The sequence below is a fragment of the Pan paniscus genome, chromosome 2 (genome assembly GCF_029289425.2).
Source record: "Pan paniscus chromosome 2, NHGRI_mPanPan1-v2.0_pri, whole genome shotgun sequence".
Classification (NCBI taxonomy): Eukaryota; Metazoa; Chordata; class Mammalia; order Primates; family Hominidae; genus Pan; species Pan paniscus.
In genome coordinates, this window is record NC_085926.1 from 48,505,896 (window position 1) to 48,533,776 (window position 27,881).

Below are 27,881 nucleotides of genomic sequence, written 5' to 3' on the forward strand. Positions count from 1 at the left end.
ACAGCAAGACCACATCTCTAAAAATTTTTTAAATTTAGGACAGGGGCAGTGGCTCATGACTGTAATACCAGCAATTTGGGAGGCCGAGGTGGGATCACCTGAGGTCAGGAGTTCAAGACCAGCCTGACCAACATGGAGAAACCCCGTCTCTACTAAAAATACAAAATTAGCTGGGCTTGGTGGCTCATTCCTGTAATCCCAGCTACTCGGGAGGCTGAGGCAAGAGAATCACTTGAACCCGGGAAGCAGAAATTTTTTTTTTTTTTTTAATTTTGAGAGGGAGTTTTGCTCTTGTTACCCAGGCTGGAGTGCAGTGGCGTGATCTCAGCTCACCACAACCTCCGCCTCCCAGGTCTCCAACTCCTGACCTCAGGTAATCTGCCCACCTTGGCCTCCCAAAGTGCTGGGATTACAGGCATGAGCCACCGCACCCGGCCAAAAAAAAATTTCTTTTTTAAATTTAGCTGGGTATGGTGATGTGTGCCTGTAGTCCTAGCTACTCGGGAGGCTAAGATGGGAGGATTACTTGAACCTGGGAGGTCAAGGCTGCAGTGAGCCATGATGGTGCCATTGCACTCCAGCCAGGACAACAGAGCAAGACCCTCTCACTTAAAAAAAAGAAAAAATATATGGACAGAAAGCAGGAATAACAAATCAAAACCAAGAGGCAATACCACACCCATTAGGATGGCTACTATTAAAAAAAGAAAAGAAAAGAAAAGAAAACAACAAGTGTTGACAAGGATGTGGAGAAATTGGAACCTGTGTGTACTTCTGGTAGAAATGTAAAATGATGCAGCTGCTATGGGAAACAGTACAGCAGTTCCTCAAAAAAATAAAAACAGAGGCCGGGTGCGGTGGCTCACGCCTGTAATCCCAGCACTCTGGGAGGCCGAGGCGGGTGGATTGCCTGAGGTCGGGAGTTTGAGACCAGTCTGGCCAACATGGTGAAACCCTGTCTCTACTAAAAATACAAAAAAAATTAGCTAGGCATCGTGGTGTGGGCCTGTAATCCCAGCTACTCAGGAGGCTGAGGCAGGGGAATTGCTTGAACCAGGGAGGTGGAGGTTGCAGTGAGCTGAGATCATGCCACTGCCCTCCAGCCTGGGCGACAGAGCGAGATTCCGTTTCTAAATAAATAAATAAATAAATAAATAATAAAAACAGAATTACCATAGGATCTGGCAATTCCACTTCTAGGTCTACACCAAAAAGAATTGAATTGAGAGCAGGGTCTCAAAGAGACATTTGTATCCATGTTCACAGCTGCATTATCCACAATAGCTAAAAAGTGGAAGCCGTCCAAGTGTCCATTGGCAGATGAATGGATACACGAAATGTGGTATACAATAGAATCTTATTCTGCCTTAGAAAGGAAGAAAATTCTTAAGGCTGGGTGTGATGGTTCACATTTGTAATCCTAGCACTTTGAGAGGCCAAAGTGGTAGAATCGCTTGAGGCTAGGAGTTTGAGACCAACCTGGGCAATATAGTGAGCCTCCCTTCTCTACAAAAAATAAAAAAATTATCTAGGCATGGTGGTGTGCACTTGTTAGTCCCAGCTACTAGGGAGGCTAAGAGTCCCAGCTACTAGGGAGGCAAGAGAATCGTTGAGTCCAGGAGTTTGAGGCTGCAGTGATTTCCACATTGCACTGTAGCCTGGGTGACAGAGTGAGATGCTGTCTTAAAAAATAAACAGGAAGGAAACTCTTGCACAAGCTACAACATGGATGAACCTTGAGGATATTATGCTAACTAAAGTAACCAGTTACAAAAAGACAAATACTATATGATTTCACTTATATGAGGTATATAAAGTAGTCAAAGTCATAAAGACAGAAAGTGGTTGCCAGGGGCTGGGAGTAGCAAATAGAGTTATTGTTTTTCTTTTTAAAATTTTTTTAGAGATGGGGTCTCACTATGTTGTCCAGGCTGGAGTGCAAGGGCCAATCGTGAATGAAATCATAGCACACCACAGCCTCAAACTCATGGGCTCAAGCAAGCCTCCCACCTCAGCCTCCCAAGTACCTGGGACTATAGGTGTGAGTCAGCACATCTGGCTTGAGTTATTGTTCAGTGGGTACAGAGTTTCTGTTTTACAAGATTAAAAGAGTTCTGCAGATGCATGGTGGTGAGAGTTGCATAACAATGTAAATGTACTTCATACTCCTGAAACGTACACTTCAAAACAGCTATGATGGTAAATTTTATGTTATGCATATTTTACCACAGTAAAAAAAAATGGAAAAACAAAAGCAGGGGTGGTAATATTCAAATTAGTCAAAGTATATATCCACAGAAAAAGCTTTTCATATTGAAATGGGAACCACCCATAATAAAGACCAAGCCATGATGGAGCACTGGTACCAGATTTGCTCTGGCCCCAACAAAAACAACTATTATTAAAAAAGGACAAATTGGCAGGGCGCCGTGGCTGACACCTGTAATCCTAGAACTTTGGGAGGTCGAGGTGGGTGGATTGCCTGAGGTCAGGAGTTCAAGACCAGCCTGGCCAACGTGGTGAAACCCTGTCTCTACTAAAAATACAAAAATTGGCTGGTGTGGTGGCGGGTGCCTATAATCCCAGCTACTCTGGAGGCTGAGGCACAAGAATCGCTTGAACCTGGGAGACGAAGGTGGCAGTGAGCCGAGATCGTGCCATTGCACTCCAGCCTGGACAACAGGAGCAAACCTCCGTCTCAAAAAAATAAATAAATAAAGGGACAAATCAAACAACTGTTTTTAGACATGAGACTAGGCAGGACTGTGATCCTTGAGAGAAGGGAAGCAAGCTGAGGGGAGGAGGCAGCAGCTTACTGCCCAGAGGCACTTCCTGGACTGCAGAGCCAAGCATAATGAAGAAATAATGGAAGATTCAAAAAAGGAACAAAATGAAATTCCTGGAGCTTCAAAACACCACATCTGATATGAAAAGTTCACTGGATGGGTTTAATAAAAATGCAGAAGTAAAGATAAGTGAATTTGAAGACATAGCAGTAGAAACTATCTAAATTAAAGCTCGGAAGGAAAAAAAGACAGAGAAGAAATGAACAGAAGAAATAAAAAAAACCAGAAGTTCAGTGACCTGTGGGATGATACCAAACAGTCTAACACACATAGAGTGGGAGTCCAGGATGGGAGAAGGGGTGGCAGAAAATACCTTTGAAGAAATGATGGCCAACAATTCTTCATATTTTATATTTAGAAACCCAGAAATCCGAGAATCTCAATAAACCCCAAGGATGATAAACATAAAGAAAACCATACTGAGATACATCATAATCAAATTGCTAAAAATCAGCAATAAAGAGAAAATATTCCAGCCTAGGCAACATCATGAGACTCCGTCTCTACAAAAATTAGAAAAGATTAGCCGGGCATGGTGGCAAGTGCCTGTAGTCCCAGCTAGTCAGGAGGCTGAGATGGGAAGATGGCTTGAGCCCAGGAAGTTGAGGCTACAGTGAGCTATGATTGCACCACAGCACTCCAGCTTGGGTGACAGAGTAAGATCTTGTCTTGAAAAAAAAAAAAAAAGAAGAAAAGAAAATATTAAAGGCAGTCAGAGAAAAAGGAGATAACATTATATCCAGAAGAGCAAAGATGAGAATGACAACAGACTTCTCTTAGAAACAATGCAACCCAGAAGTCAGCAGAAGAGCTTTTTTTTTTTTTTTTTTTGAGACAGAACATCACTCTGTTGCCCAGGCTGGAGTGCAGTGGCACAATCTCAGCCCACTGCAACCTCTGTCTCCTGGGTTCAAGCAATTCTCCTGCCTCAGCCTCCCGAGTACGTGGGATTACAGGTACCCACCACCATGCCTGGCTAATTTTTGTATTTTCAGTAGAGATGGGGTTTCACTATGTTGGCCGGGCTGGACTCAAACTCCTGACTTGAGGTGATCCGCCCGCCTCAGCCTCCCAAAGTGCTGGGATTACAAGGGTGAGCCACCGCACCTGGCGAGAACAGCATCTTTAAAGAGACAAAGGCCGTGCTGGTTCACCTCATTTGTGTCTCCAGATCCCTGGGAGGTTGGCTATGGCTGACTGCAGCTACCAAGCTCCTGTGGCCGCTGATTTCTTGTTGAGCTAGACCATGAGGAACCCTAGCAGGAGGCCACAGGGAGGGAGGAGAGTGAGGTTGAGGTGTCAATTCCCAGGCTCACTCCTGAGAATGGTCTAGGGCTCACCCAAGGTCCCATCCTGTTAGGCTGCCTTTTCCTCTCTGCTCCCAGCCCCTAGGTTCCTGTATCCTTTCTCTCTCCTCTCCTTTGCCCAAGGGGAGCAATGGTCACTGTTGTTACAATATGATGCAGCAGCCCTGCGGTATCTGGGAGGTAGACAGGGAGGGAGGGACGGTAACTACCGCATCGATCTCGTTGAGGACCTTCCACTGTTCATAGGGCACACCCAGTGCCTCAGCCGTCTGGATTGTCCTCTTCATCTGGCTTGTCCAGACCTTCAGATCCTTGATATTTTGGTCACTGATGAACTGGGCTAGACTCTTGGCAAACTGAAATACATCATAAGCAAACTCAGACCCACAGGTCCTGGGCTGCCCTTAAAGCATCCCATAGCCGCAGGGTCCATGAGATCACCCTCGCCTTGAACACTCGCTACAGGTTTGGTAAAAAGCATGAACTAACTTGTCGATGACACACATGCTGGCACACAAGAACACAAGTGCTGTTCCTGTGCACCCTCCCAGACCCTGAGCACAGCAGCACAGTTACAGCTGAGACTCATCAGGGCCACTGCCTCCCCACAACCAGGTGCCCTGTGCTACGTGACCACTGAGGTCTCCCCTGGACTGTGGCACAGCTATCTGCTACACTGTATGGACTCAGGTCGCTCTAAGGGTGGCGTGCCTCTGACAAAAGGGGCTCAGTGAGTGACAGCTCACATGGAAACCAGAGATCCAGGCATTTGCCTGTTGCTTGATGACCTTCCCTACATGATGGGAAGATTCTAGGTTGAATGAAGGTCATTCACCTCGACTGCACATTAAAAGAATGGGAGCCTAGCCCCAGCGCACTCACACATGCATATACCCAGCCACGCAGGGTACAAATGCAGGCCCGTGTGCACACGCAGGCACACATGCACTGACCTCCCTGCCCCGAGGGGACAGTCCTGGGTCCCCGCCAATCCGGCCCTTGAGGTTGAGCTCGCTCTCCCCGTGCCGGCAGAGGTAGATGGAGCGGGGGGTCACGTGGATGTTCATGAGGTAATATACGATGCGGCTCTGGATGTGGTCAGCCACACGGTTCACCACGTAGCTCTGGCCCACATCCATGATCTTGATATAGGACAGGTCCCTGTCCAGAGAGAAGGTAGAAAGAGGCCTGTGAGTGTGGCCAGGGTTCTCACAGAGCACATCTGGCCAGCCACGGAGTCTAGCTGCGAGGCCTTGCACCTCCAACCACCAGAGATTACAACCCTCAGGACCGTCAGCTGGTGTGCGAGTGATGGGGGTGAGGCGGGAGCAACACAGTGCGTGTGACGCACAGGCAAACCCTGTGGGAGACGGGAGATGGGAGGTGCTCGTCACTCATCATGCTTCCCAAAGGTGACATCCAAAGTGGGGGGTCCGCCATACCACATCGTGACTTCCTCCGCTGCTCATGTGTCCCTGGGGCCCCTGTTGGCCTATCTCCGCACTCTCAATACACTGTCTGTAAGTTGAACCAAGAGACAGTTTTCCCGAGGGTTGTTGACTTGGGAGTAGCTGGCAAACGCTCCACGCCCTCACTCTTCCTGGTCAGCTGTACAAGGACCTGGCCTTTCCTTCCCCAGTGACCTCCTCCCACTAGAGCCCAGTCCTGGTCATCCAAGTGTGCTGAGCAGCTGCCACACCCCATCCTGGGCAGCTGGTGGATGAGACAGGAAGCACAGGAGGATGGTGCTGGTGGTGGCAGCCGATAAGTCCAACTCAGCCACTTTCCCCACTCTGGACCTATGTGGCACTGCAGCTTGGACAGCACATTGATCAGTCTCTGGGTGTGGGGGTGCAGGGTGGGCTCTGGTTCAGGCTGAGAGTCCTCTGGATATTCTCAGTTGAGCTCTCACTGTCTGGACCTTGGGACCTTGGTTTGGGGGTGTTACGATGACACCACCAATAAAAGCAAGAGCAATGCTTACTGACAAATCCAACAGAAGCCGCTCCAGACAAATGGATCACATCACAGAACCATGAAGAGAAATGCTGTGCTGGGGGACCATGAAAGCCATAGAGAGGCCCAGGTGGCAGGTGCCATTCAGCTCAGGCCCGGCCTGGGCTGGCTCTAGAACCCAGCTGAGGACACTGCTCTATGCACACCTCAAAAGCATTCATCTCAGAGTTGCTTGTGTTTCTTGGTTCATGTGCATCCTTTTTTTTTTTTTTTTTTTGAGACAGGGTCTCACTCTGTCACCCAGGCTGGAATGCAGTGGTGCAACTGCAACTCACTACAGCCTTGACCTCCCTGGGCTTAGGTGATTCTCCCACCTCAGCCTCCCGAGTAGCTGGGACTACAGCTGTGCACCACCACACCAGGCTAATTTTTGTATTTTTTGTAGAGACGGGGTTTCACCATGTTGCCCAGGCTGGTCTCAAAATCCTAGGCTCATGCAATCCTCCCGCCTCAGCCTCCCAAAGTGCTAGGATTACAGGCATAAGCCACTCTGCCCGGCCTGTATTACACAATCTTATAGAATTACAGAACCTAAGCACAAGTTTGTATTCCAGCCTTTTCACTGAATGCAATATTGTATTTTCCCATGTCTCTCCACAATGACGAGTTGTAATGATGACTGTAATACTTCACCAAGGGCTACATTATTATTTACCCAGCCACTGCCCCATGTGTTCTGTAAGACAGGATTTGGTAAACTGTGGCCAGTCAGTCGAACTCAGCCGTGGGCTGTTTTTATCAAGTTTTACTGGAACACAGCTATGCCCATTGATTTACATATCATCTATGTTTCATTGGTACTGTGACAGCAGAGTGAGTGCCTGCAACAGAGACTGTACATCCTCCAAGGTCTAAATAAAATATTTACTCTCTGATCTTTGACAGAAAATATTTGCCAACCCCTGCTTTAAGACCCCCTGCATAGAAATTCGGCTTGATTTCATGATGGAATAGTATAAAATCCTGACTCGCAGAGTTTTGGATGAGGTAACCAGTGTTCTGCAAGTCACCTCTGACCAAACATTTCTGCCCCAAGGAAATAAACAAGAAAGGTCAGACCATCTCTGCTTTTTGGTCCTCCAGCCACCACCATGGGGAGCCATAGGAGGCAGCCAAGTATGACCCCTGCCGCCCACCATCACACCTGCAGGGCCTGGCGCTGCCCTGACTCACCTATCCAGGTCCTCATCTAGCGACTCGTAGGAGTTCTCATAGCACTCAATGCGCCTCATGAAGTCCTCCGTAGCCTCATCACTGTCGCGGTTGACATAGTCAGGGCTGCCCAGTTTCACTTGCTGCCGGAGCCAGGCACAGAGCAAGGACATATCAGGGTCAGGAGCCAGGCGGGGCCAGAGACCAAGGAGACTGCTGGGCAGGGGGCTGGAGGAGGTTGCACCGGAGACCAGTGCGGGAACCTGAGGCTGGAAGCTGAGGTGGGGGCTGGTCCAGCAGCTCCCTGGTCTGAGTTCTCACACCAGTGCCAAGAGGGTATCACTGAGGGGCCAGGGATTGAAGTCCCTCATCCTTGTGGTACAGGGGGAGGCCTGGAGGCCGTTCCCCACCCTGAACTCTCATTTTCCCAGACCCAGATGGCCATTCCTCAGATAAACTGGGGGAGGGGAAGGAAAGAATGAGTCTTTCTTTCTCTGAAATATAAAACATGCCCCTCACCCACCCTTCCACCCCTGCTGAAGGTGCTCTCCTAGTGTCCAGGTGGTTACGAGGGGGAGGTGGGGTGAGTGAATGTCCACCAGCCACCCAGCCTTCCACACAGTGATCCACAGAGGGCGAGGCATACCTGACCCAGCATTTGAAGTTACACTTCCTCCCTACCCCCACAAGGTTCAAGATCAAATTAAAGTTAGCCAAAACCTGAAAAGGGATGTCCCTGTCACACACGACCTTCTGACAAGGTCAGATGCACTACTCACCACGATGTTGGCAGCTATGACCTCAGGATCCACACAGATGGACTCGACAAAAAAGGTCTGCGGCAGGACCAGAAGCGCCGGGGTGGTGGGAGGGAGGAACACGGACACATTCAGGGCCTCCCACCTTGCTCCTCGGAGCTCTCCATCCCCTGAGGCCCATGCTGACAAGCAGCCAGGCCCTGAAACCCTGCTTCAGAGGGCTGGAGGCGGGGTCAAGGAGTCCAGAGCTAAAGCAGGTGCTGCCCTCTCCTAGACTCTCCCACGAAAACCCCCTTCCCTCTGGAAAGCAAACCCCAAGTGGAGACAGCCCCTCTCATCCCAAATTACACTCAGGAGCCATGCCAGCCCCATGCCCCTCATGCATAAGCAGGCGGTGAAAGGAGCCCTGGAGGGCAGGGGACATGCCACAGTTCCGCCAAGGAGAGGAGCCAAGGAGGCCTCACCTTGTAGCCATTCTGTTCTCCAAAATTAAAGATGGTCGCTCTCCGTTCTCGGGTGGTGTTTGTGGCATCAAAAACCTAGGACCAAACTAGGGTTAACTCAGCCTCTGGCCCTGGGGAAGGAAGGGGCCAGAGTGGGCCCTGAAGTGGGCAGTGAGGGCCGCAGCACAGGCTCTCTGGGGACTGGATTTCTCATAAGGACCAGCTGCTGCCAGGTCCACCTGCCTGGCCAGTCTCCTCCAGACTTGCAACGGCTGGGCTGGCCCTCCCCTTCCTTGGAGAGAATGCCCCAAGGAAGTTAGAAGGAGAGGATGCCTGTGCTCCCAGCAGGGGAGCAGACCCGTGGCACAGAAGAACCTACTCAGTGCTGCTCTGCACACAGTGGGCACTCAGTTTGTGTTTGACCAACAGGAATTGCAGTGAAACCAGTTAAACCTAGTAAACTGAACCTATGTTTATTTCTACTCCATCCTGACACCCCAGTAAAATGGGAACAGAAGGATAAAGAGAAAAAGAGACGACAGGAGAAAAAGGAGACGACAGTAGATGGAGACATCAACACAATTCTGTCAGAGAGATCCACGGTGACGGACTCAGAGTCATGTAGGAAACCAAACACAGGTGCTCGCCAACCAGAGCACACCACCTGTGCAGGACCAGAGCACTCCAGAGGGTGCAGTGGCATTGCTAAGAAAAGGGACAAAGGTGGGGACGAAATGGGAGGACTAGCTGGCTGATAAAGAAGAGCTGGAGGCCCAGGCCCCCTTCCCAACCCCATCCAGCCAGGCACTGACCCATCTGGAGCTCTTTGAGAAGTACCTGGGGCCTGCACAAGCATCCTCTGAGTAGCCTCCTGAGTAGCTGGGACTACAAGTGTGCACCACACCTCGGTTACAGCATCATTTTTTTGTTTTTATTTAAAAAAATTTTTTTTGAGACAGGGTCTCACTCTGTCGCCCAGGCTGGAGCGTAGTGGAGCAATCATAGCTCACTGCAGCCTCAACCTCCTGGGCTTAAGTTATTCTTTCGCCTCAGCCTCCCAAGTAGCTGGGATTACAGGCATGTACCACCATACCTGGCTTTTTTTTTTTTTTTTTTGAGACAGGGTCTTGCTCTGTCACCCAGGCTGCAGTGCAGTGGCGTGATCTCGGCTCACTGCAACCTCCGCCTACTGGGTTCAAGCGATTCTCCTGCCTCAGCCTCCTGAGTAGCTGGGATTACAGCTACTTGTGCCACCACACCTGGCTAATTTTTGTATTTTTAGTAGAGACAAAGTTTCACCATGTTGGGCAGGCTGGTCTCGAACTCCTGACCTCATGATCTGCCTGCCTTGGCCTCCCAAAGTGCTGGGATTACAGGGGTGAGCCACTGTGCCCAACCACATCTGGCTAATTTTTTTTTTTTTTTTTTGAGACGGAGTCTTGCTCTGTCGCCCAGGCTGGAGTGCAGTGGCGCGATCTCAGCTCGCTGCAAGCTCTGTCTCCCAGGTTCACGCCATTCTCCTGCCTCAGTCTCCCATCTGCCTCCTGGGTTCAGGCCATTCCCCTGCCTCAGCCTCCCGAGTAGCTGGGACTACAAGCGCCTGCCACAACGCCCAGCTAATTTTTTGTATTTTTTTAGTAGAGATGGAGTTTCACTATGTTAGCCAGGATGGTCTTGATCTCCTGACCTCGTGATCCACCCACCTCAGCCTCCCAAAGTGCTGGGATTACAGGTGTGAGCCACCGCACCTGGCCCACACCTGGCTAATTTAAAAATTTTTCTGTAGACACAGAGTCTCGCTATGAAAGCTGGTCTCAAACTCTTGGGCTCAAGCAGTCCTCCTGCCTCAGACTCCCAAAGTGCTGGGATTACAGGCATGAGCCACCATGTCAGCCCAGCATCACTTTTTTAAAAAGGGCATCCAGCCAGGGCTCACTGGACACTCCAGCAAAACCTTTAACAAGAAAAACAGAAACTAAATCAAACAAACAAACAAAAAAAGAAATTTGGGCCGGGTGCAGTGGCTTATGCCTGTAATCCTAACACTTTCGGAGGCTGGGGCAGGCAAATTGCTTGAGGCCAGGAGCTTGAGACAAGCCTGCTCAACAAGGTGAAACCCTGTCTCTGTGAAAAATACAAGAATTAGTCAAGCATGGTGGCACGTGCCTGCAGTCCCAGCTACTCAGGAGGCTGAGGTGTGAGGATCACTTAAGCCTAGGAGACAGGCTGCAGTGAGCTATGATTGAGACACTACACTCCAGCCTGGGCAACAGAGCAAGACCGTGTCTCAAGGAAATAAAAAACAACAACACTCATATACTTGTAAGATAATGTTGAAGAAGTCTTTCTCAAAACAAACAACCAAAAAAAACAGAGAAAATAAAGAGAAAGGCCGGGCGTGGTGGCTCACGCCTGTAATCCCAGCACTGTGGGAGGCCAAGGCAGGCGGATCACGAGGTCAGGAGATCGAGACCATGGTGAAACCCCATCTCTACTAAAAATACAAAAAATTAGCCGGGCACAGTGGCGGGGGCTTGTAGTCTCAGCTACTCAGGAGGCTGAGGCAGGAGAGTGGCATGAACCCAGGAGGAGGAGCTTGTAGTGAGCCGAGATCACGCCACTGCACTCCAGCCTGGGTGACAGAGCGAGACTCCGTCTCAAAAAAAAAGAAAGAAAATTAAGAGAAAAAAGATAAAATCAGAATCTCAGAATCAAGCTAGCATGCAGCCACCAGAAGTTCTAGAAAAAGCAGCTCAGAAAATGGGAGTAGGGATGGAGTGAGTTGCCAGAAAGGGGCAGAGGTGATTTGTCAAAGAAATAATACATGACAATTTCCCTGACTTGGAGAACAAGAGTGTTATGATGAAAAGGGGCCCCCTAGGACCATGTATGGTGGAGAGAAGACCCACCACAAATCACATCACCTTGAAGACCCTAAAGGCCTCCCAAGAGGAAGGGGCATGAGAAACTCTCAGCTCCCTCTAAGAGATGAAGCTTTTAGGAAGATCGGCAAATCAGAATGACATGAGACTTCTCCACAGCCACACTAGAAGCCATAAGACATCAGAGTGATGTTGTAGAAGTTCTAAGGGAAAAGCACTTTCCACCTAGAATTCTATACCCAACCATCAAATGTGAGGATTAAAAAAAGACATTTCAGATGTGCAAGGTCTCACACAATTTACCTCCCCAAGCACCTTTCTCAGGAAGTTACTGGAGGATGTGCTTCAATGAAACAAATCAGTAAGTCAAAGAGAGGATGATGTGGGATCCACAGGCAGAACATTCAACCCAGGAGAGAGAAGGGCAATGGCTGTGCTACAGGCACAGATTGTAGCTGGGGACAGAGAACTCCAGAAGGCATGACTCCAGGAAGAAGAAGGAAGGGAAAGAACAGCCCCTGTGTTTGACTATATAAGGTTGGGGTAGAGCCGTTTCCCACAGACACCCCAGTTTAGCCCTGTTGTGCTCTTCCGTCTGACTAGAAGGGCCAACACACAGATGGAATCCCCTTAATCCAGGATTCAGTGGGTTCCTACAACAACCAGTAATGCTGGGCAGGATTCTCCCCACACCAGGAGAAATCACATTTACTAAAGACTTAGGCAACCTGATACCTGTAACTTCTGGGGTGGCCAAGAATACAAGCATCCAGAGGGAAGTCCTGCAGGGTCAAATGCGGCCACCACATGCCCAGAGGGAAACTCCTGGCCCATATCCAGTCTCTGGCTTCCTCCTGCATAGCTGTTGCAGACTTCCTCCCAAGGGCTGGCACCCAGAGCAGCTGGGGCACACACACCCTGCCTTCCCCTCCAGATGCCTGATGAGCAAAGGCACAGATGTGGATGGGCTCCCATGTGTCACTCCCAGCTGTCACCAGGGTGTCACACTCACCGCCACATGTCCCCCCTCCTCACTAAGGAACCGCCGGACATCACGGAGGGCTGCCAGGGCACACTGCCTTCAGGAGAGAAAACACAGGGTCAGCCCAGCACCCGACCCTGGCTCCAGGAGGGTGGCCAGGGACACACAACAGGAGGAGACATGACAGGAGAAGGAACAGCCCCGAGGTCTCTTGCTCTCTTTTCAAAGTTTCTCTTCTCTTTCCTTAGGATAATGTTCAGTGTTTGGCTAACTCTGCTCCTGTGAGGTGGAAGGCTATACACTCTTGGCTATTAGGAACATTTTTTAAGCACTACGTTTCTGTATTTTCCCTCATCCTCTCATTGTGCACAAATCCATGCTGTCATTGTGCCACATTCATGATTTCTAATTGTCATATATTTTCCCTGATTATCAAAATAAGCCCCCCCCCCACCCCGCCCGCCTTTTATTTATTTATTTATTTATTTGAGACTGAGTCTCACTCTGTCACCCAGGCTGGAGTGCAGTGGTGCGATCTCGGCTCACTGCAACTTCTACCCAGTTTCAAGCAATTTTCGTGTCCCAGCCTACTGAGTAGCTGGGATTACAGGCGTGCACCACCACGCCCAGCTAATTTTTGTATTTCAAAATAAGCATTTTTAAAAGCAGCCGTTTTCTTGTGTGCATGTCAGGAGTTGGTGGTGGGGATGGGAGGAACACTAGGGCTGGCCCTCGGGCAGTGTTAGGCTTAGTGCTCAACTTTCTTTCCTGAAAGAGAGTTCCCCAAACCACCCCTTCTGAGGGAGGGTTCTGCATCTCTTCTTCTATCATATCCATACCCTCCAGAATGGGAATCCCCCACCTATGACTGAACACTGACTATACAGTTTTCAGATCTTTTTTTTTTTTTTTTTTTTTTTTTTTGAGATAAGGTCTCGCTCTGCTACCTAGGCTGGAGTGCAGCAGTGGGATCATGCCTCACTGCAGCCCAAACTCCTGGGCTCAAGCAATCTTCCTGCCTCAGCCTCCAGAGTAGCTGAAACTACAGGGATATGCCACCACACCTGGCTAATCTTTAAATTTCTTTTAGAGATGGGGTCTTGCTATGTTGCCCAGGCTTACACAATCTTTTTAAGTTCTCAGCTTTTTCATTTATTGCTGCAAAGTGGATTGACACATAAGGTTTGTTTTTTTTTAGACAAGAGTCTTACTCTCTGTTGCCCAGGCTGGAGTGCAGTGGTGCAATCTCAGCTCACTGTAACCTCTGCCTCCCAGGTTCAAGCAATTCTTGTGCCTCAGCCACCCAAGTACCAGGGATTATGGGCACGTGCCACCACATCTGGCTAATTTTTGTATTTTCAGTAGAGATGGGGTTTCGCCATGTTAGCCAGGCTGGTCTCGAACTCCTGACTTCAAGTGATCTGCCCACTTTGGCCTCCCAAAGTGCTGGGATTACAGGCGCGAGCCACTGCACCCAGCCAGGATTATTCTCATCAATTTATCCTATGAGGTCTGGAGATAGATAAATTACCTTTTTATCTATTATCTTCCCTTTTTCTATGTAAGGGTAAAGCTAGATCTCCTAGCTTTGTGTTTTTTGTTTTTTGAGACAGAGTCTCACTTTGTTGCCCAGGCTGGAGTGCAGTGGCGTGATCTCAGCTCACTACAACCTCCACCTCCTGGGTTCAAGCAATTATCCTGCCTCAGCCTCTCGAGTAGCTGGGATTACAGGCATGTGCCACCACACCCAGCTAATTTTTTGTATTTTTAGTAGAGATGGGATTTCACCATGTTGGCCATGTGGGTCTTGAACTCCTGACCTCAGGTGATCCACCCTCCTCAGCCTCCCAAGTGCTGGGATTGCAAGCTTGAGCCACAGTGCCCAGCCCTCCTGGCTTTGTTGATCTTTGGATTTTGTGTTTAAACTCCCAGCATGTCAAAGTCAAAGGGCTCTCATCAGGACGATATGCCTGAAATACAGCGGCAGAAGCTGATCTGAGAACCACAAAGAAATCAGTGGTAGAGCTGAGTCCAGGGCACTGAAAAGAGCTCTACTCTTATGGCTCCTTGTGACATTTCTTTTCTTTCTTTTGTTTTGTTTTTTTTAAGAGACAGGGTCTCACTATGTTCCCCAGGCTGGTCTTTAACTCCTAGCTTCCAGTGATCCTCCCGCCACAGCCTCCCAAAATATTGGGATTACACACGTGAGCTACTATGTCCAGCCCTTGTAACCATTTCTGTGCCCCAATGGGTCTTCCAGTTAAAGCCTCAAAGTGCTTTCTTCCTCATGCCAAAAACATCTGAATTCTGAGAGTCCAGGTAACTGGCATTGGTGGGGACATTTCTCCTTAGAGCCCCACGTTCTGGGCTAAGATCTCTTTTGTGGGCTGCTCTGGCCATGACACCACCATGCAGGAGAGACCTCAGGGCCCCGGTGGAGATGCTGAGGGAAGAGCCTGGGAGCCTGTGTGTGTGCGTGTGTGTGTGTGTGTATAAGAGAGTGCAAATGGGGTGAAGAGATGCATATGTGCATGAATCCACACGTGTGGGTGGTTATGTGTGAGTGTGTTGTGCCCAAGTGTGTACATGTAAATCTGTGAGTGTACCTGTGTGAGTATTCCCTGGGCCCATGTATGAGCACAGGTGCACACACACATGAGCGTGCACAATCCCTGTGTGCAGTATGTGACTAAATGGGCACAGGTATGAATGAGTGTGCCCACATGTGTGCACACAGGATGTGTGTGCATGCACCCATGTGTATAAGTTTGTGTGTGTGTGTCCAAGCATATACAGAGTATGCATGTGGGGGTGACCATGTGTGTACACATGGTGTGTGTGTATACATGTCTTCATGTGCCATGTGACTGTGTGAGAACATATGCGATCATGCTTGGTGTGTACATGTGCACAGATCCACATGTGCATACAGGTGAACACAAGCGTATATGTGCCCACACACATGCCTCTGAGGTATGCATGTGTGTGTGCACCCACCTTCATGTGTAGTGGGTGACTGCATGTGTGTGGAAGAGTTAACACAGCAGGTATGAGAATGGTCCCCTTTGAAAGGCCTGCTTGTGAGGTTGGCCCTTGGCCAGGGTTGGGGAACTTGATGGTAAACAGTTCCCTCTAGTGATATGAAACTTTCCCTGAATTATAAGAGGAGCTCACTGTGCATAGACTGTTTATACAAACAACATGGTTTATGTTATTATCTGCTTTCCTTCTGGGAGTCTGGAATTTTGGTACATGCTAGGCACAGGGTGCCTATATGACCAGCCCCCAGTAAAAACCTTGGTCGTTGAGTCTCTGATGAACTTCCCTGGCAGACAACATTTTACACATGTTGTCAATGTTCAATGCAGGAGGAATTAAGTGCGTCCTGTGTGACTCCATGAGGAGAAAATCTTGATGCTCGCTCCTGGTTTCCTCTGGACTTCACCCCAGGCCCCTTTTTCTGATTTTGCTTTGTGTCATTTTGCCGTACTAAGTCTTAGCCATGAGTCCAGCTATATGCCAAGTCCTGGGAGTCACCCTAGCAAATCACTGAACCTGAGGGCAGTCTTGGGGACCCCCTACACACCATGTATGAGCGTGCTCAGGTGTGTGTGTATATACAGGGTGAGAACATGTGCGCCTTCGTGTGTGTAATGGCCCTTGAATTATGTGTGGCTTAAGTGAGCCCAAGTATTTATATGTGTAGGTGCCCACACATGTACATATACCCTTATGTATAATGTGACTGTATACACAGGGGGTGTGTATGTGTATGTACCCTGTGCATATGGTATACGCATGTCCGGATGTGTGCCTATGAGGTATGCACATGCATGCATGTGCCCATGTGTGTGTGTGCATAGGGGGCTTGTGTGTGGTATAGGACTGTGTGCAGGAGTATGAGTGTGCCTGTTTAGAATATGTGTACTTATGCCCTTGCATACACTTTGTTTTTGAGACAGAGTCTTACTCTGTCACCCAGGCTGGAGCACAGAGACGCAATCTTGGCTCATTGCAACCTCCACCTCCCAGATTCAAGCAATTCTCATGCCTCAGCCTCCTGATGTAGCTGGGATGACAGGCGCCCCACCACATGTGGCTAATTTTTGTAATTTTAGTAGAGAGGGGGTTTTGCCATGTTGGCCAGGCTGGTCTCAAACTCCTGGCCTCAAGTGATCCACCCACCTCGGCCTCCCAAAGTGCTGGGATTACAGGCGTGAATCACTGCACCTGGCCTTGCACACACTTTTCTAGATCTTCTGCTGTGTCCAGTGTCAGAGATGGACCTCAACACTGTGTGAGTAACTGGGCCTCTGGGAAATGCAGCTGTCTCTTCCCAGGTTTTCCATTTTAAAAACTCTAGTCCTTTTATTTTGCTAATTGGGAAATTTTGGGCTGATTAATAGGAGATGGCCCTGTGGCCCAGCCAGAGCCAGGATTCGGATACAGGAAAGAGGGTTTCTAGGGCAGCCAGAGGGTATGCCTGCAGAAAGGCAGCAATTAGCCTGTCCCCAGCTTCTGTTGCAGGGTGACCTTGGACTAGCTTCCCAACCTCTCTGAGTCTAGGTCTCTTCATTTGAATTAATCCCAAATATCCCTACCTTAGGGGGACAGCCAGAGTGGAACGGCTGGCAGACTCTCCCCACAAACACTATGGATTCAGGCAGGACGGACTTCAAATTCAAACCCTGAGTGACCCAAGGCACCCCCATCACTTTCTGGCCTTGGTCCCAGCATCTGGAAAAGTGAGGCACCGCCCACCACAGAAGCTGCTGGGAAGATCAGACAGGCTAGGCTATCAGCGTCCACAGCTTGGGGTTGTTGGCTGAGGCAGGAGAATTGCTTGAACCTGGGAGGCAGAGGTTGCAGTCAGCTGAGATTGCACTACTACATTCCAGCCTGGGCGACAGAGTGAGACTCCATCACACACACACACAAATAATAATAATTTTTAAAATAAATAAATAAAATTTGCATTTGATGTTCCTTGACCTACCTATTGAGGAATATTGGAATGATGGACACTTTTTAGCGGTGGATGGGCTTAGATTCAAGTCTGGACGCTGATGTAAACTTGCTATTTTGTGCGAGACTCCTGGCCTGTCTGAGCCTCAGTTTCCTCATCTGTAAAAGTAGGGGGTGACAATGGGCATCAAGAACCCAGCACACGGTAGGTTCAGACATTAGTCCCCTACTTTTTATCTGGCTCAATATAACCAGAGGGTCCAGCCTTGATTTTTACCCACAATTTGGCCATAGAAACCTGAATATCAGGCTCCCCTTCCCTTCTTGGTGCCACAGCCTGGCCCAGCCACACCGATGCAAGAACAAAGGCAGTCTCCAGTCTGAAGGTCCAAGCCCCACAGCAGGGAGTTCCTGCCCCCTGGTGGTCAGAGAAGGAACGGGTAGCCTAGTGTGGACCCCAGTGGCAGCCTGGTAGCAGCCACTGGGCTTGATTTGGGGAAGTCACTAGAGCTGGGTCAACCTCTGCTCACTGCCCTATCCTGATGGCTGGGCCAAGAGCAAGTCTCTGCCACCCTAGGTTGATAAGGGGCTTCTCAAGACCCCAGCTAACACCTCCTGAGAAAAGCACAGCATGGCTGCTCAGACCACCAGCTGGTGCTCAGTTCCTTGAAGAAAGGACTCAGTTCAAGTCTGAAAGTTGAGGGTGGGGGGGTAGCATATACATATTTCTATCTCCAGAGTAACAGCAGAAGTGTGAACGACTCACCCAGCAGCATCTAGGAGATGTCAATGCAAAGCCAATCGCACCAGCAATCACACACCAAGAACATGCTCCAAATACATAGGAGAGAGCTTATCCTGGGGCAAGGGAGGAAGCCCCCCACCCCCAGCTCCATCCCTAAGGCCTGTATGCCTGCACTCACTCAGGTTCCCTTCCCCAGCAGCAGCCATCCCCACGGGGGGCTGGGGTGAGCGAGCGTGACCTCCAGGCAGCAGCTCCAACGACCTGCATGGGCTGAGCCCCTCTTACCTCCCTGAAGCTCTGTCCTTTCCAAGGGCTCCTTAACCCCAGGGCAGGAATGGCCCAGCCACCAGGAGGCCACACAACACACCCTCTCCTCTCATCCCCAAACCCATCACCTCCCACCCCCACCACATCCTGAGAGATCCAGAGACCAGCCTTGTCACACAGCCCTGTCACACAGCCATCAGGGCTGGGCAAGGCCAGGGCTCAGGAGTAGCTCAGTCATTCACCAGCAGCTCCACTCCAGGGGCTTCTCAGTAAATGGTCAGTAATGTGTTAGCTTTCTCCACACTGGGTCCCCCAGCAACCTCTCCCCCTACACCCAACACATATACTTACTTCCTGATTTTCAGGCCCTCTTCATTGTCGGGGAGAAAAAATTCAAAAGATTTGTAGGTCTTGACCACGTCCCGGCGATACTGGCCAACATTGAACTCTGGCGGGAAGGAGAGGCTCAGCTTTCACAGCAACAGCAACCCCTACCAACCCTGACCTTGACCCAACCCCAGGCCAAATAATAGAGAATAGGCCTTCTCTATTCTCTTTGTCATGCCCCACAAAGCTCCCCTTAGACAGCTGGGGCCAAGCCTCACCCCGAGTGGGCACACCAATCCAGTTCAGGTATCGAGTCAGCTTCTTGGAGATGTAGGTCTTGCCCCTGGCGGGCAGGCCCACCATGACAATGAGCGTTGGGCAGTTGGTCATGCACACTAAAAGGCAAGCAGCACAGTGTCAGATGAGGGCTGGGACCCTCCCAGCGCACCCCTCCCTCTCAGCCTGTGGTCTCTCAGCCTCAGGGCATGGGACTGGCATCAGACGTATCTTCTTGGCTTCCTAGCATCCCCACACAGCTCCCGGAGTGGCCCCAGATGCTGATTTCAAGCCACCGTTGGCATGTCCCCCTTCCCCAGGCCCGCCTGGGCTCTGGCAGACACAGTGGGATCTCTCCAGCCCTTTTCATCCTGATGTGCACCACCAGGCATAAAGTCAACCGAACTTGCCACTGGCTAAACATGGCTAGGGGGGTCCCCACCGCATGAAGGACAGGACCAAAACCCAGCAGGGTAATCAACACCCTGCCTCTGTCATCCAGGAATCCATACCCTAACCTTTTTACATCTTTCCCACCCCATCCATCACTCAGTGCTCCCAGAACACATAGCCCCACTGCATGCCCTCCCTGTGGTGAACTTCTTTTCATCATACAAAGCCCAGCTCAAAAGTCACTTCCTCAACGAGTCCTTTCCCCAAGGCATCTCCATGGCTACCGGGAACACCCCTCACCCTCAATCCTGGTCACCTCACTAATGACACTCTTCTCTCTAGACTGATCACTTACAGCAGAAGAAGCCCTGTGGTATCTGAGCCCTTTAGGGCCCTGGGGCCTGGCACAGCGCTGGGGCTCGGGAACCGTGGGCAGGATCAGGGAGGGAGGCATCTAGAAGTCTCTCAGGGTAAGGACCACAAGGGGTTGAGACCAGAGACCCAGACTGATGCCCACAAGGACAGTCCCTCTGATAGCCCACCCACCACCATCCATGTGCCACAGGTCAGTGTGCCAGCCAGAGAAGATGCCAGGCTAGAGGCACGGAAGGATCTGAATACAGCCCCCTATATTCCCAGCTGGCTAGAACAGATACCAAGGCAGCAGAACTGCCAGCTTCATCTTATGGGACCTAGCTCAGTTTTCTTTTTTTTTTTTTTTTTTTGAGACGGAGTCTCACTCTGTCGCCCAGGCTGGAGGGCAGTGGTGCGATCTTGGCTCACTGCAACCTCTGCCTCCCAGGTTCAAGCGATTCTCCTGCCTCAGCCTCCCGAGTATCTGGGATTACAGACACCTGCCACCACACCTGGCTAATTTTTGTATTTTCAGTAGAGATGGGGTTTTGGCATGTTGGTCAGGCTGGTCTCAAAACTCCTGACCTCAGGTGATCCGACTGCCTGGGCCTCCCAAAGTGCTGGGATTACAGGTGTGAGCCATCACCCCCAGCCTTCTTTTTTTTTTTTTTTTTTTTTGAGAGGGAGTCTCGCTCTGTCGCCCTTGCCCAGGCTGGAGTGCTGGAGGACACTGGTACCCAGCTCACTGCAACCTCTGCCTCCCAGGCTCAAGCAATTCTCGTGCCTCAGCCTCTCAAGTAGCTGGGATTACAAGCACATGCCACCACACCTGGCTAATTTTTGTATTTTCAGTAGAGACAGGATTTCATTATGTTGGTCAGGCTGGTCTCGAATTCCTGACCTCAGGTGATCTGCCTGCCTCGTCCTCCCAAAGTGCTGGGATTACAGGTGTGAGCCCAGCCCTCAGCTCAGTTTCCAATGCCATCAAACGCAGTCTCATGTCAGAAGCCTCAGGAAGCTTCCTTTTCCTCATCCTTAGGACCTGGGTCAGGTAAAACCATAGCAGACAGGCAGATGAACAGATGTGGGGACCTGTCACTGCCCCTCTTCTTGGTTCTGCAAGTGCCTTCACCTGGTTGCCTAGACAGACTGTCCCCACCAACAAGTTGTTTCCCTCAGAGCACAGAGGCCCCAGAAGCACTTCCGCAGGGGGTCAGGAGTCAAGCCTGGGTTGCCATCTTGAGTCTGACACTCATTGGGAACTCTGAGCCTCGGTGTCCCCAGCTGTAAAATGGGGCAGTCATCCCTCAGAGAAGCCTAGTGCTATCCAAGAGCCTGGGCACTTCTGGGAAGCTGTGCCCTCTGTCCTACCCTGGCGGATACTGAGCTAAAGCCATAGGTGTACCTCGGCACCGACTGCCCTTGGGACTCAGGGCATGGAGGCGGTGGCCTGGCCCCAGGCAGGCCCTGCAGAGAAACAAAGGGCCTTGCTTGCCAGTGGGGGCTCCATCACTCCTGTGCATTCCCCTTGTTTAAAGGTGACCCAAATGGTGAGCCTCAGGGGCGGGAAGGAGGAGACCCCATGAAACAGGCTGACTGAGTGAGAGTGGAGAAACTTGCAGAGAACTCTCAGTATTAGCTAAGGTGAGAGGAAAACAAGTTAGGCAAGGCCTTGCCTCCTCAGGGCCGGTGGACAGCTGAGGCCCGCATTGTGCATTGTTTGCATAGTTCCCGGCCAGGTGGCCGGGCTCTCAGGCAACCAAGGGCAGTGCGACAGCTGCTAAGCAGGAGGAAATCCTGCATCTACCCTGCTCCCGCTGATGGGGCCACCCCCCAACTGCTCCTTCAGGGACTCCCAAAACCTCAGGACTGGGGATCTGCACCCCCTCTCCACATCTCCTATTTTCCCAGAGACAGCTCCAGCCTCCTCCCATGGCATTTGGTGGCATTTCCCTTCCCGCCTTCCACCCACATGCGCAGCACAAGGTGGGCAGGCAGGGCAGCAAATCAGGCCTGGGTGCAAAACAAGGCAATAAATTACCTATCTCCTCTGCTCCCCAAGATAAGCTCCCAAGGAAATGACCCAAAAGAAAACCAAAGTTCAAGTGTATCACAACAGCTCTGCTTACCATAGCAAAACACTGGGAAATTCCAGCCATGAGAAATTGCCAACTGAGGCACAACAAGGAGGGAACACATTGCAGCCCTTGAAACAGAGCACGTGGACCAAGCGGGCTGGGTGTGCGGCTGCACCTGTGGCTCTGAGCCCACAGGACCCTGACACTGAGCAAACAGGACAGTAGAACACACTGTTTATAGCTGGGCGTGATGGCACATGCCTGTAATCCCAGCACTTTGGGAGGCCGAGGCGGGCAGATCACCTGAGGTCAGGAGTTCGAGACCAGCTTGGCCAACATGGTGAAACCCTGTCTCTACTAAAAATACAAAAATTAGCCGGGTGTGGTGGTGCACACCTGTAATCCCAGCTACTCGGGAGGCTGAGACAGGAGAATTGCTTTAACACAGGAGGCAGAGGTTGCAGTGAGCCAAGATTGTGCCACTGCACTCCAGCCTGGGGGACAAAGCAAGACTGTCTCCAAAAAAAAAAAGAACACACTGTTTATAACATTGAGCATGTGCGGAAGGAAATGTGAAGACATGTCAGCCCAACTTCCCTCATGGGTTCCTTTCCTGTAAATTCGCTGCAGGCCCCATGAGCTCTAGGAGCGAAGGGGCCCAAGGGGCCTGAGACGTGCCTGGCAATGGGCAGTGTCTATGTTCCATTACTTCTACCCAAGGAGCAGCCACAGGTCCCTGGAGGGGGTGCCAGAATTGACTCCTGAACTGCAACTGCTCTCACCTCCTTAGGCCAGGCTGGGGAAGGAAGAGCTCTTTAAAATAAAGTAACGTGCCATGGAGGCCCTTTTCAGAGGGGACTGAAAGTCATCTCTCCTGTTGCCCTGTGCACACACCAGTCATGTCCTTACCCAGGAAGAGTTTTGCCACCTTTCAGCTGAGAAAAGCCATCAAACACCGTCCTTTCTGCAGTCCTTCCTGAGTCAGCTCTTGCCCCACCTGCCCTCAGAGTTCCTCCAGGTCTGAGCTCGGAGGCCAATGATGGGAAAGGTAAAAGCCTCCCAAGCCCTCAGGTGTGGCTTTAAATTTTATCAAGTGGGGGCGTGCCTGTGGGAGTGGAGGAGGTGCAGTACATCCCTCAGTCCACCAGCCCCTAGTGCCCTGAGGAGCTGGGGACTAGACTCCAGAGAAAACCCAGTACAAAGCACAGACCAGCAGTGGGTCCTGCTTCTTCCTGCCCACAAAGCCCTGGGACCAAATCCGCTTCCATCCCCACCCACACCCTCCGGGTCCAGACTGTCCTTGCAGTCACTCAACCTACAAGTCTACTGTGCAAAGGGTAAAGTGTTGCCCAAATGCAGGCACTGGGAGCTGGAGGTGCTGCATGGGCGGGTTCCATGTTCATTCACTGCTTACCCACTCCCTGCTGTGAACCCTGAGGCCCAAATCCCCAAACAACCTGCAGGTCTCATCTTTGGCCTCTCAGGTGCTACCTCCTCCTCCAGGAAAAAGTGCGGACCTAGAACCCAGCCTACCCCAACACCCTGAGACACCGTGATGGCACGAGCCCCTCAGCTCAGGCCAGAGCCACATTTCAGTTCCACACTTAGAGCCTGGAGAAACACAAGCTCTGCCTCAGGAGCTATGAGACCTTCCCATTGGGCCTCAGCTTCCTCTCACCTGTAACGGGGGTTGGCTTGGAGCTGATGCATCAATCCCTGACTCAGACGTAGTGAGAAGCAAAGAAAGAATGGTAGTGATGACAGAATACCCTGCCTCTGCTTATTGAGGACCTACTCCTTAAAGGCTCACAGACTTGGCTAGGCATGGCAGCTCATGCCTGTAATCCCAACACTTTGGGAGGCCAAGGGGGGCAGATCATTAGAGATAACGAATTCAAGACGAGCCTGGCCAACATGGTGTAACTCCATCCTACTAAAAATACAAAATTAGCCGGCCATGGTGGCGCATACCTGTAATCCCAGCAACTTGGAAGGCTGAGGCAGGAGAATTGCTTGAACCCAGGAAGTAGAGGTTGCAGTGAGCTGAGATAGGACCACTGCACTACAACCTGGGCAACAAGAGTGAAACTCCGTCTCAAAAAAAAAAAAAAAAAAAAAGTCCAGGTCCTCACTCCTTTCCCCTATGTAGTAATAGCAGCCACCCCCCTAAGTCAGGACCACACAGCCCTAATAACACAGACTGGCTCAGCCTCCCCGCCTCCAGAAGAGTCTCAAAGGAGGGGTAGCCATAGCCCTCAGGACTGAGTGTGCATTATAGACAGCCACAGCCCCACCAGGACCTACATCACAATCAAAGCCATGAGTTACCACGACTTGGTCTGGTCAGAAACATGGCCTTCCCCTGCCAGGACTCACAGTGTGGCCAGAAATACACACACCCTTCCCCCAGGACTCATATCATGATCAAAGCCATGGCTCCAGGCTGCTGCAGCAGGATGAGCACAAAGAACTCTCCCCTTGCTTATCATACATAAGCAGAGGCAGGATCACAGGGAGACCCAGGCATGTCACTCAATCTCCTGATCTCCATTTCACTGTCTGTTAAACTAGATGTTCTCTGAGGTCCTGGACAAGCTGCAAATTCATTACAATGTTTCAGTTACTCCTAAAACAAATCTTTCTTTTCCTGGTAATAAAAAAGTTGCAGGCCAGGACCCACGCCTGTAATCTCAACACTTCGGAAGGCCAAGGCCAGAGGATCCACTTGAAGCTATGAGTTGGAGACCAGCCCAGACAACATAGCAAGACCCTGTCTCTACAAAAAAAAGAAAAAAGAAAAAAAAAAGCTGGGTGTGGTGGCGCACCTATAATCCCAGCTAATCGGGAGGTTGAGGTGGGAGGATTGCTTGAGCCCAGAAGGTCGTGGCTGCAGTGAACTATGATCACGCCACTGCACTTGCTCCAGCTTGGGCCACTGAGCGAGACTCATCTCTTAAAAAAAAAAAAAACTGCCAGCTCATTTAAGGACAGGCAGAAACTCAAGGAAGCGGTTTAAACACCTGGGACCCTAGGAGAGGTGAGCCCCTTAACAATTCCATGAATTTCAGCATTCTCCTAGCTGTTTCACTCTCCAGTTTTACTGTACACCCATGACCCCAGGTGGATACTTACATGTCCCGGGACACAGACACAGGCCCACACGGCATACTTTTCTGTCTCTATCCTGAGCACATCTCTGCTGAAGTTCCTGCCCAAGCTCAGCTTTAAGGCCAAGAGGCACCCTTCCTCCTGTTGGAAAACTAGCCCACCTTTGAAAGTTCTGGGCTCAGAGAGGCCAAGTAATTCACCTAGGGCCACACAGCTCAGTTCCAGTCCAACAACCCGGCCCACACTCCTTGGCCAGGAGAGAGGGAAGGGCCTGGGGTGCCCACAGGGTCCTCCCCAGGCTGGGGGCGATGGGGATTGGAGAGGGAAGCAAGGGGGCTAGAGCCCTCCCCGAGGTGATGGTGGCCAGACCTAGCCACCGCCAAGCCGATATGCCCCCACACACCTGTCCCCGCCCCCTGCTCTGCCACACCTGTCTCTGGCCCACCACTGTCACGACCGCCTCACCTGTCCCCAGCAGCCTCCCCAGTCACGGCAACCTCACCTGTCCCCGGTTCCCCATCTGTCTCCCGCCCCTTCTCCATGCGAGACCCCCGCCCAGGCCGCCCTACCCACCCATCCCGGTGCACCTCCCACCTCCTCCCAGAGGACCCCGCCTCACCACCGCGCTGGCAAGCGTGCAGAGCGGGCCGCCCATTGCTGTATGGCATCCAGATCTTCTTCAGGGGGTTCTGTGTCAATTCCCGTGGGGACGCCATCCCGGGGCCGGGATGAGTCGGACTGCGCCGCTTCCAACCCAGCAGCCGGGCCACCTCGGGCCACCCGAGGTCCCGCCCCTTGGGCCCCGCCCCTCCTCAAGCCGCGACAGCCCATGTCTATCTTCCCGCAGGTCCCGCCCCAGAGTGAGTAGGCTCCGCCCCAGCTGAAAGGGGCCCGGCCTCCGACCACGCATGCCCAACTCACCTACCCGCCCGTTTTGGAACAAGTGGGCCCAGTTCTTTAGGCCAGGATCGAGAATGCGCATGCTCAACTCCGGATTGCACTGGCCCCGCCCCAGTTCAAGGCCCGGATTGTGCAGGCCCGCCCCGGATGCGCAAACTCAGCGCTCCCAACCTGCCCGCGCTGATTTGCATAGGCCCCACCTACGGGCTCCGCCCTGGCGCTGCATCCCTGAGCAGCGGCACGCGTGAATTCTGCTACCTCCTTGCTAGGGAGCCCAGGGCCCCCAGGAGGGAGGGGTTTTCATGCAGTGGGACGAGGCCTACGTGACCCGCACGGCCAGGTTGGTCAGAGCCGACAGGGGCCAGTAGGCCTGCAGTCCCAGCCGTCAACTCCGCTGCGCCCTCCTGCCCCTGCTCGGGGTCCCCCTTGACTGCTCCGAGCCCCGGGACTCTTCCGCCGTCCATAGGAGCATGCTCAACCACGCTGGAAAAGCTCTTTTACCTCATGGATAGAGACTCAAAACACATTTCAATATTGTTCCTCTTTCTTTGCTTTGGCTGCTGGGAGCAAATGCGTGGGACTTTTTTTTTTTTGAGACGGAGTTTCGCTCCTGTTGCCCAGGCTGGAGTGCAATGGCGCTATCTTGGCTCACTGCAACCTCCGCCTCCCGGGTTCAAGGGATGCTCCTGCCTCAGGTTCCCAAGTAGCTGGGATTACAGGCGCCCACCACCACGCCCTGCTAATTTTTGTATTTTTAGTAGAGGCGGGATTTCACCACGTTGGCCGGGCTAGTCTCGAACTCCTGACCTCAGGTGATACGCCCTCCTCAGCTTCCAAAGTGCTGGGATTACAGGCGTGAGCCACCGCGCCCGGCCGTGCGTGGCACTTAGTAACCAAGTACTTTGGGTACTCACTGAGCCCTGGGAGTATCTTAATTGTCTTTCCAGAATTTCATTTTTTACAATTTTTTTTTTGTTTTTTAGTATTTTGGTTTTTTTAACTAAAAGTTTTACATATTTTTTGAAAATAATATGTTAATAACATTTTCTCTTCATCAGGAAAATGGGATGTGCACATTGTCTATCTTACAGTATTACAGTATAAATTAAGTATGTCAATCTCTAAGAAATTCATTTTAAAATACGTTATGGTTGCCTTTTACTATATTTGTATCTCCCTCTTGTCTTTGAAAATGCACTGGGGACAAGGAACAAGGGAGAGATCCAGAAGTTCGTAAACCCCTGGCTCACTTTCTTGTTTGGCCCCCACCGGACTCCTGCAGTTTCCCGCCTCCTCGGGATCCCCAGCCCCGCCTCTCCAAGCTTTGTACACTCTCTGCCCCAGCCCCCACCAACACGGCTTCAACCTGAGCCACACTGCCCTCTAGCGATGTCATCCACAACACCCCTGGCAGGTGCCCTGCATCCTCAGGTTCTCTCTGCCCAGTGTGTACCCAGCCAGGAGCCAGGTGTTGAGGGCATGGGACTGGCAACAAGACTGGCCTCGTGGGCTATAGGTGTAGCACCCACTCCCATGCCCTCCCTGCCACAGCCCTGCCTTGGATCAGTCCAAGTCCACCCAGCTCTTTAAAGCTTGGCAAGGACCCTTAAGATGACTGACACAGATGTCTTGCCTACTTCATAGGAACTGAAGATTCCGAAGGTCCACATGCTGGAAGCCCATCTGGACCCTCCCCCAAACCAGCTCTAGCTGCTTGCCCTGGGAACACCCTGCCCCAGGCAGGGTCAACAACTTCCTCCTTCCTCATCCTCCTTTTGCGGTATCTACCCGCTTATTCCTCCACCCCAGTCCCAGCAGATCTGAGCACATCCATGGGCGGCTCCTGATGAGCTGGGTGCCCCTCGTGACCTGCTCCCTACTTCTCCAAAGCCACTCATTCTGTTCGTGACACAGCCAGCCCTCTTGTCTTCTGGCCACTGCCAAGGCCATCTTGGGGCCACCGTGGCCTCTGAGACCTCATTACCACATGCCCACACCCTGTCTATCCCACAGCACTCATTGCAAAAGCTATCTCCTCTGATATCTACAGACACCCAGCACCTCCTCCGGCCTGTCCATTCT

General features: G+C 51.3%; 1 protein-coding gene across 3 annotated transcripts in view; it reads right to left on the bottom strand.

Moving 5' to 3' along the window:
* Positions 1-27,391, bottom strand: part of PFKFB4 (6-phosphofructo-2-kinase/fructose-2,6-biphosphatase 4) — a 42,096-nt gene extending 14,705 nt beyond the window's left edge. Inside the window, exons 1-9 of one of the 3 annotated variants that reach the window (XM_003818402.5) lie at positions 25,519-27,374; positions 18,969-19,085; positions 18,715-18,811; positions 12,417-12,483; positions 8,544-8,618; positions 8,101-8,157; positions 7,343-7,464; positions 5,107-5,314; positions 4,363-4,509 (exon numbers count right to left, since the gene is read on the bottom strand). In XM_003818402.5, the coding sequence (XP_003818450.1) occupies positions 4,363-4,509; positions 5,107-5,314; positions 7,343-7,464; positions 8,101-8,157; positions 8,544-8,618; positions 12,417-12,483; positions 18,715-18,811; positions 18,969-19,085; positions 25,519-25,615 (987 nt within the window). In that variant the 5' untranslated portion in view covers positions 25,616-27,374. Of the gene's footprint in view, positions 1-4,362; positions 4,510-5,106; positions 5,315-7,342; positions 7,465-8,100; positions 8,158-8,543; positions 8,619-12,416; positions 12,484-18,714; positions 18,812-18,968; positions 19,086-25,518 lie in introns of all 3 variants that reach the window. The other 2 variants (XM_055109874.2, XM_055109875.2) reach the window with 2 other exon arrangements.
* Positions 27,392-27,881: the final 490 nt, after the last annotated feature.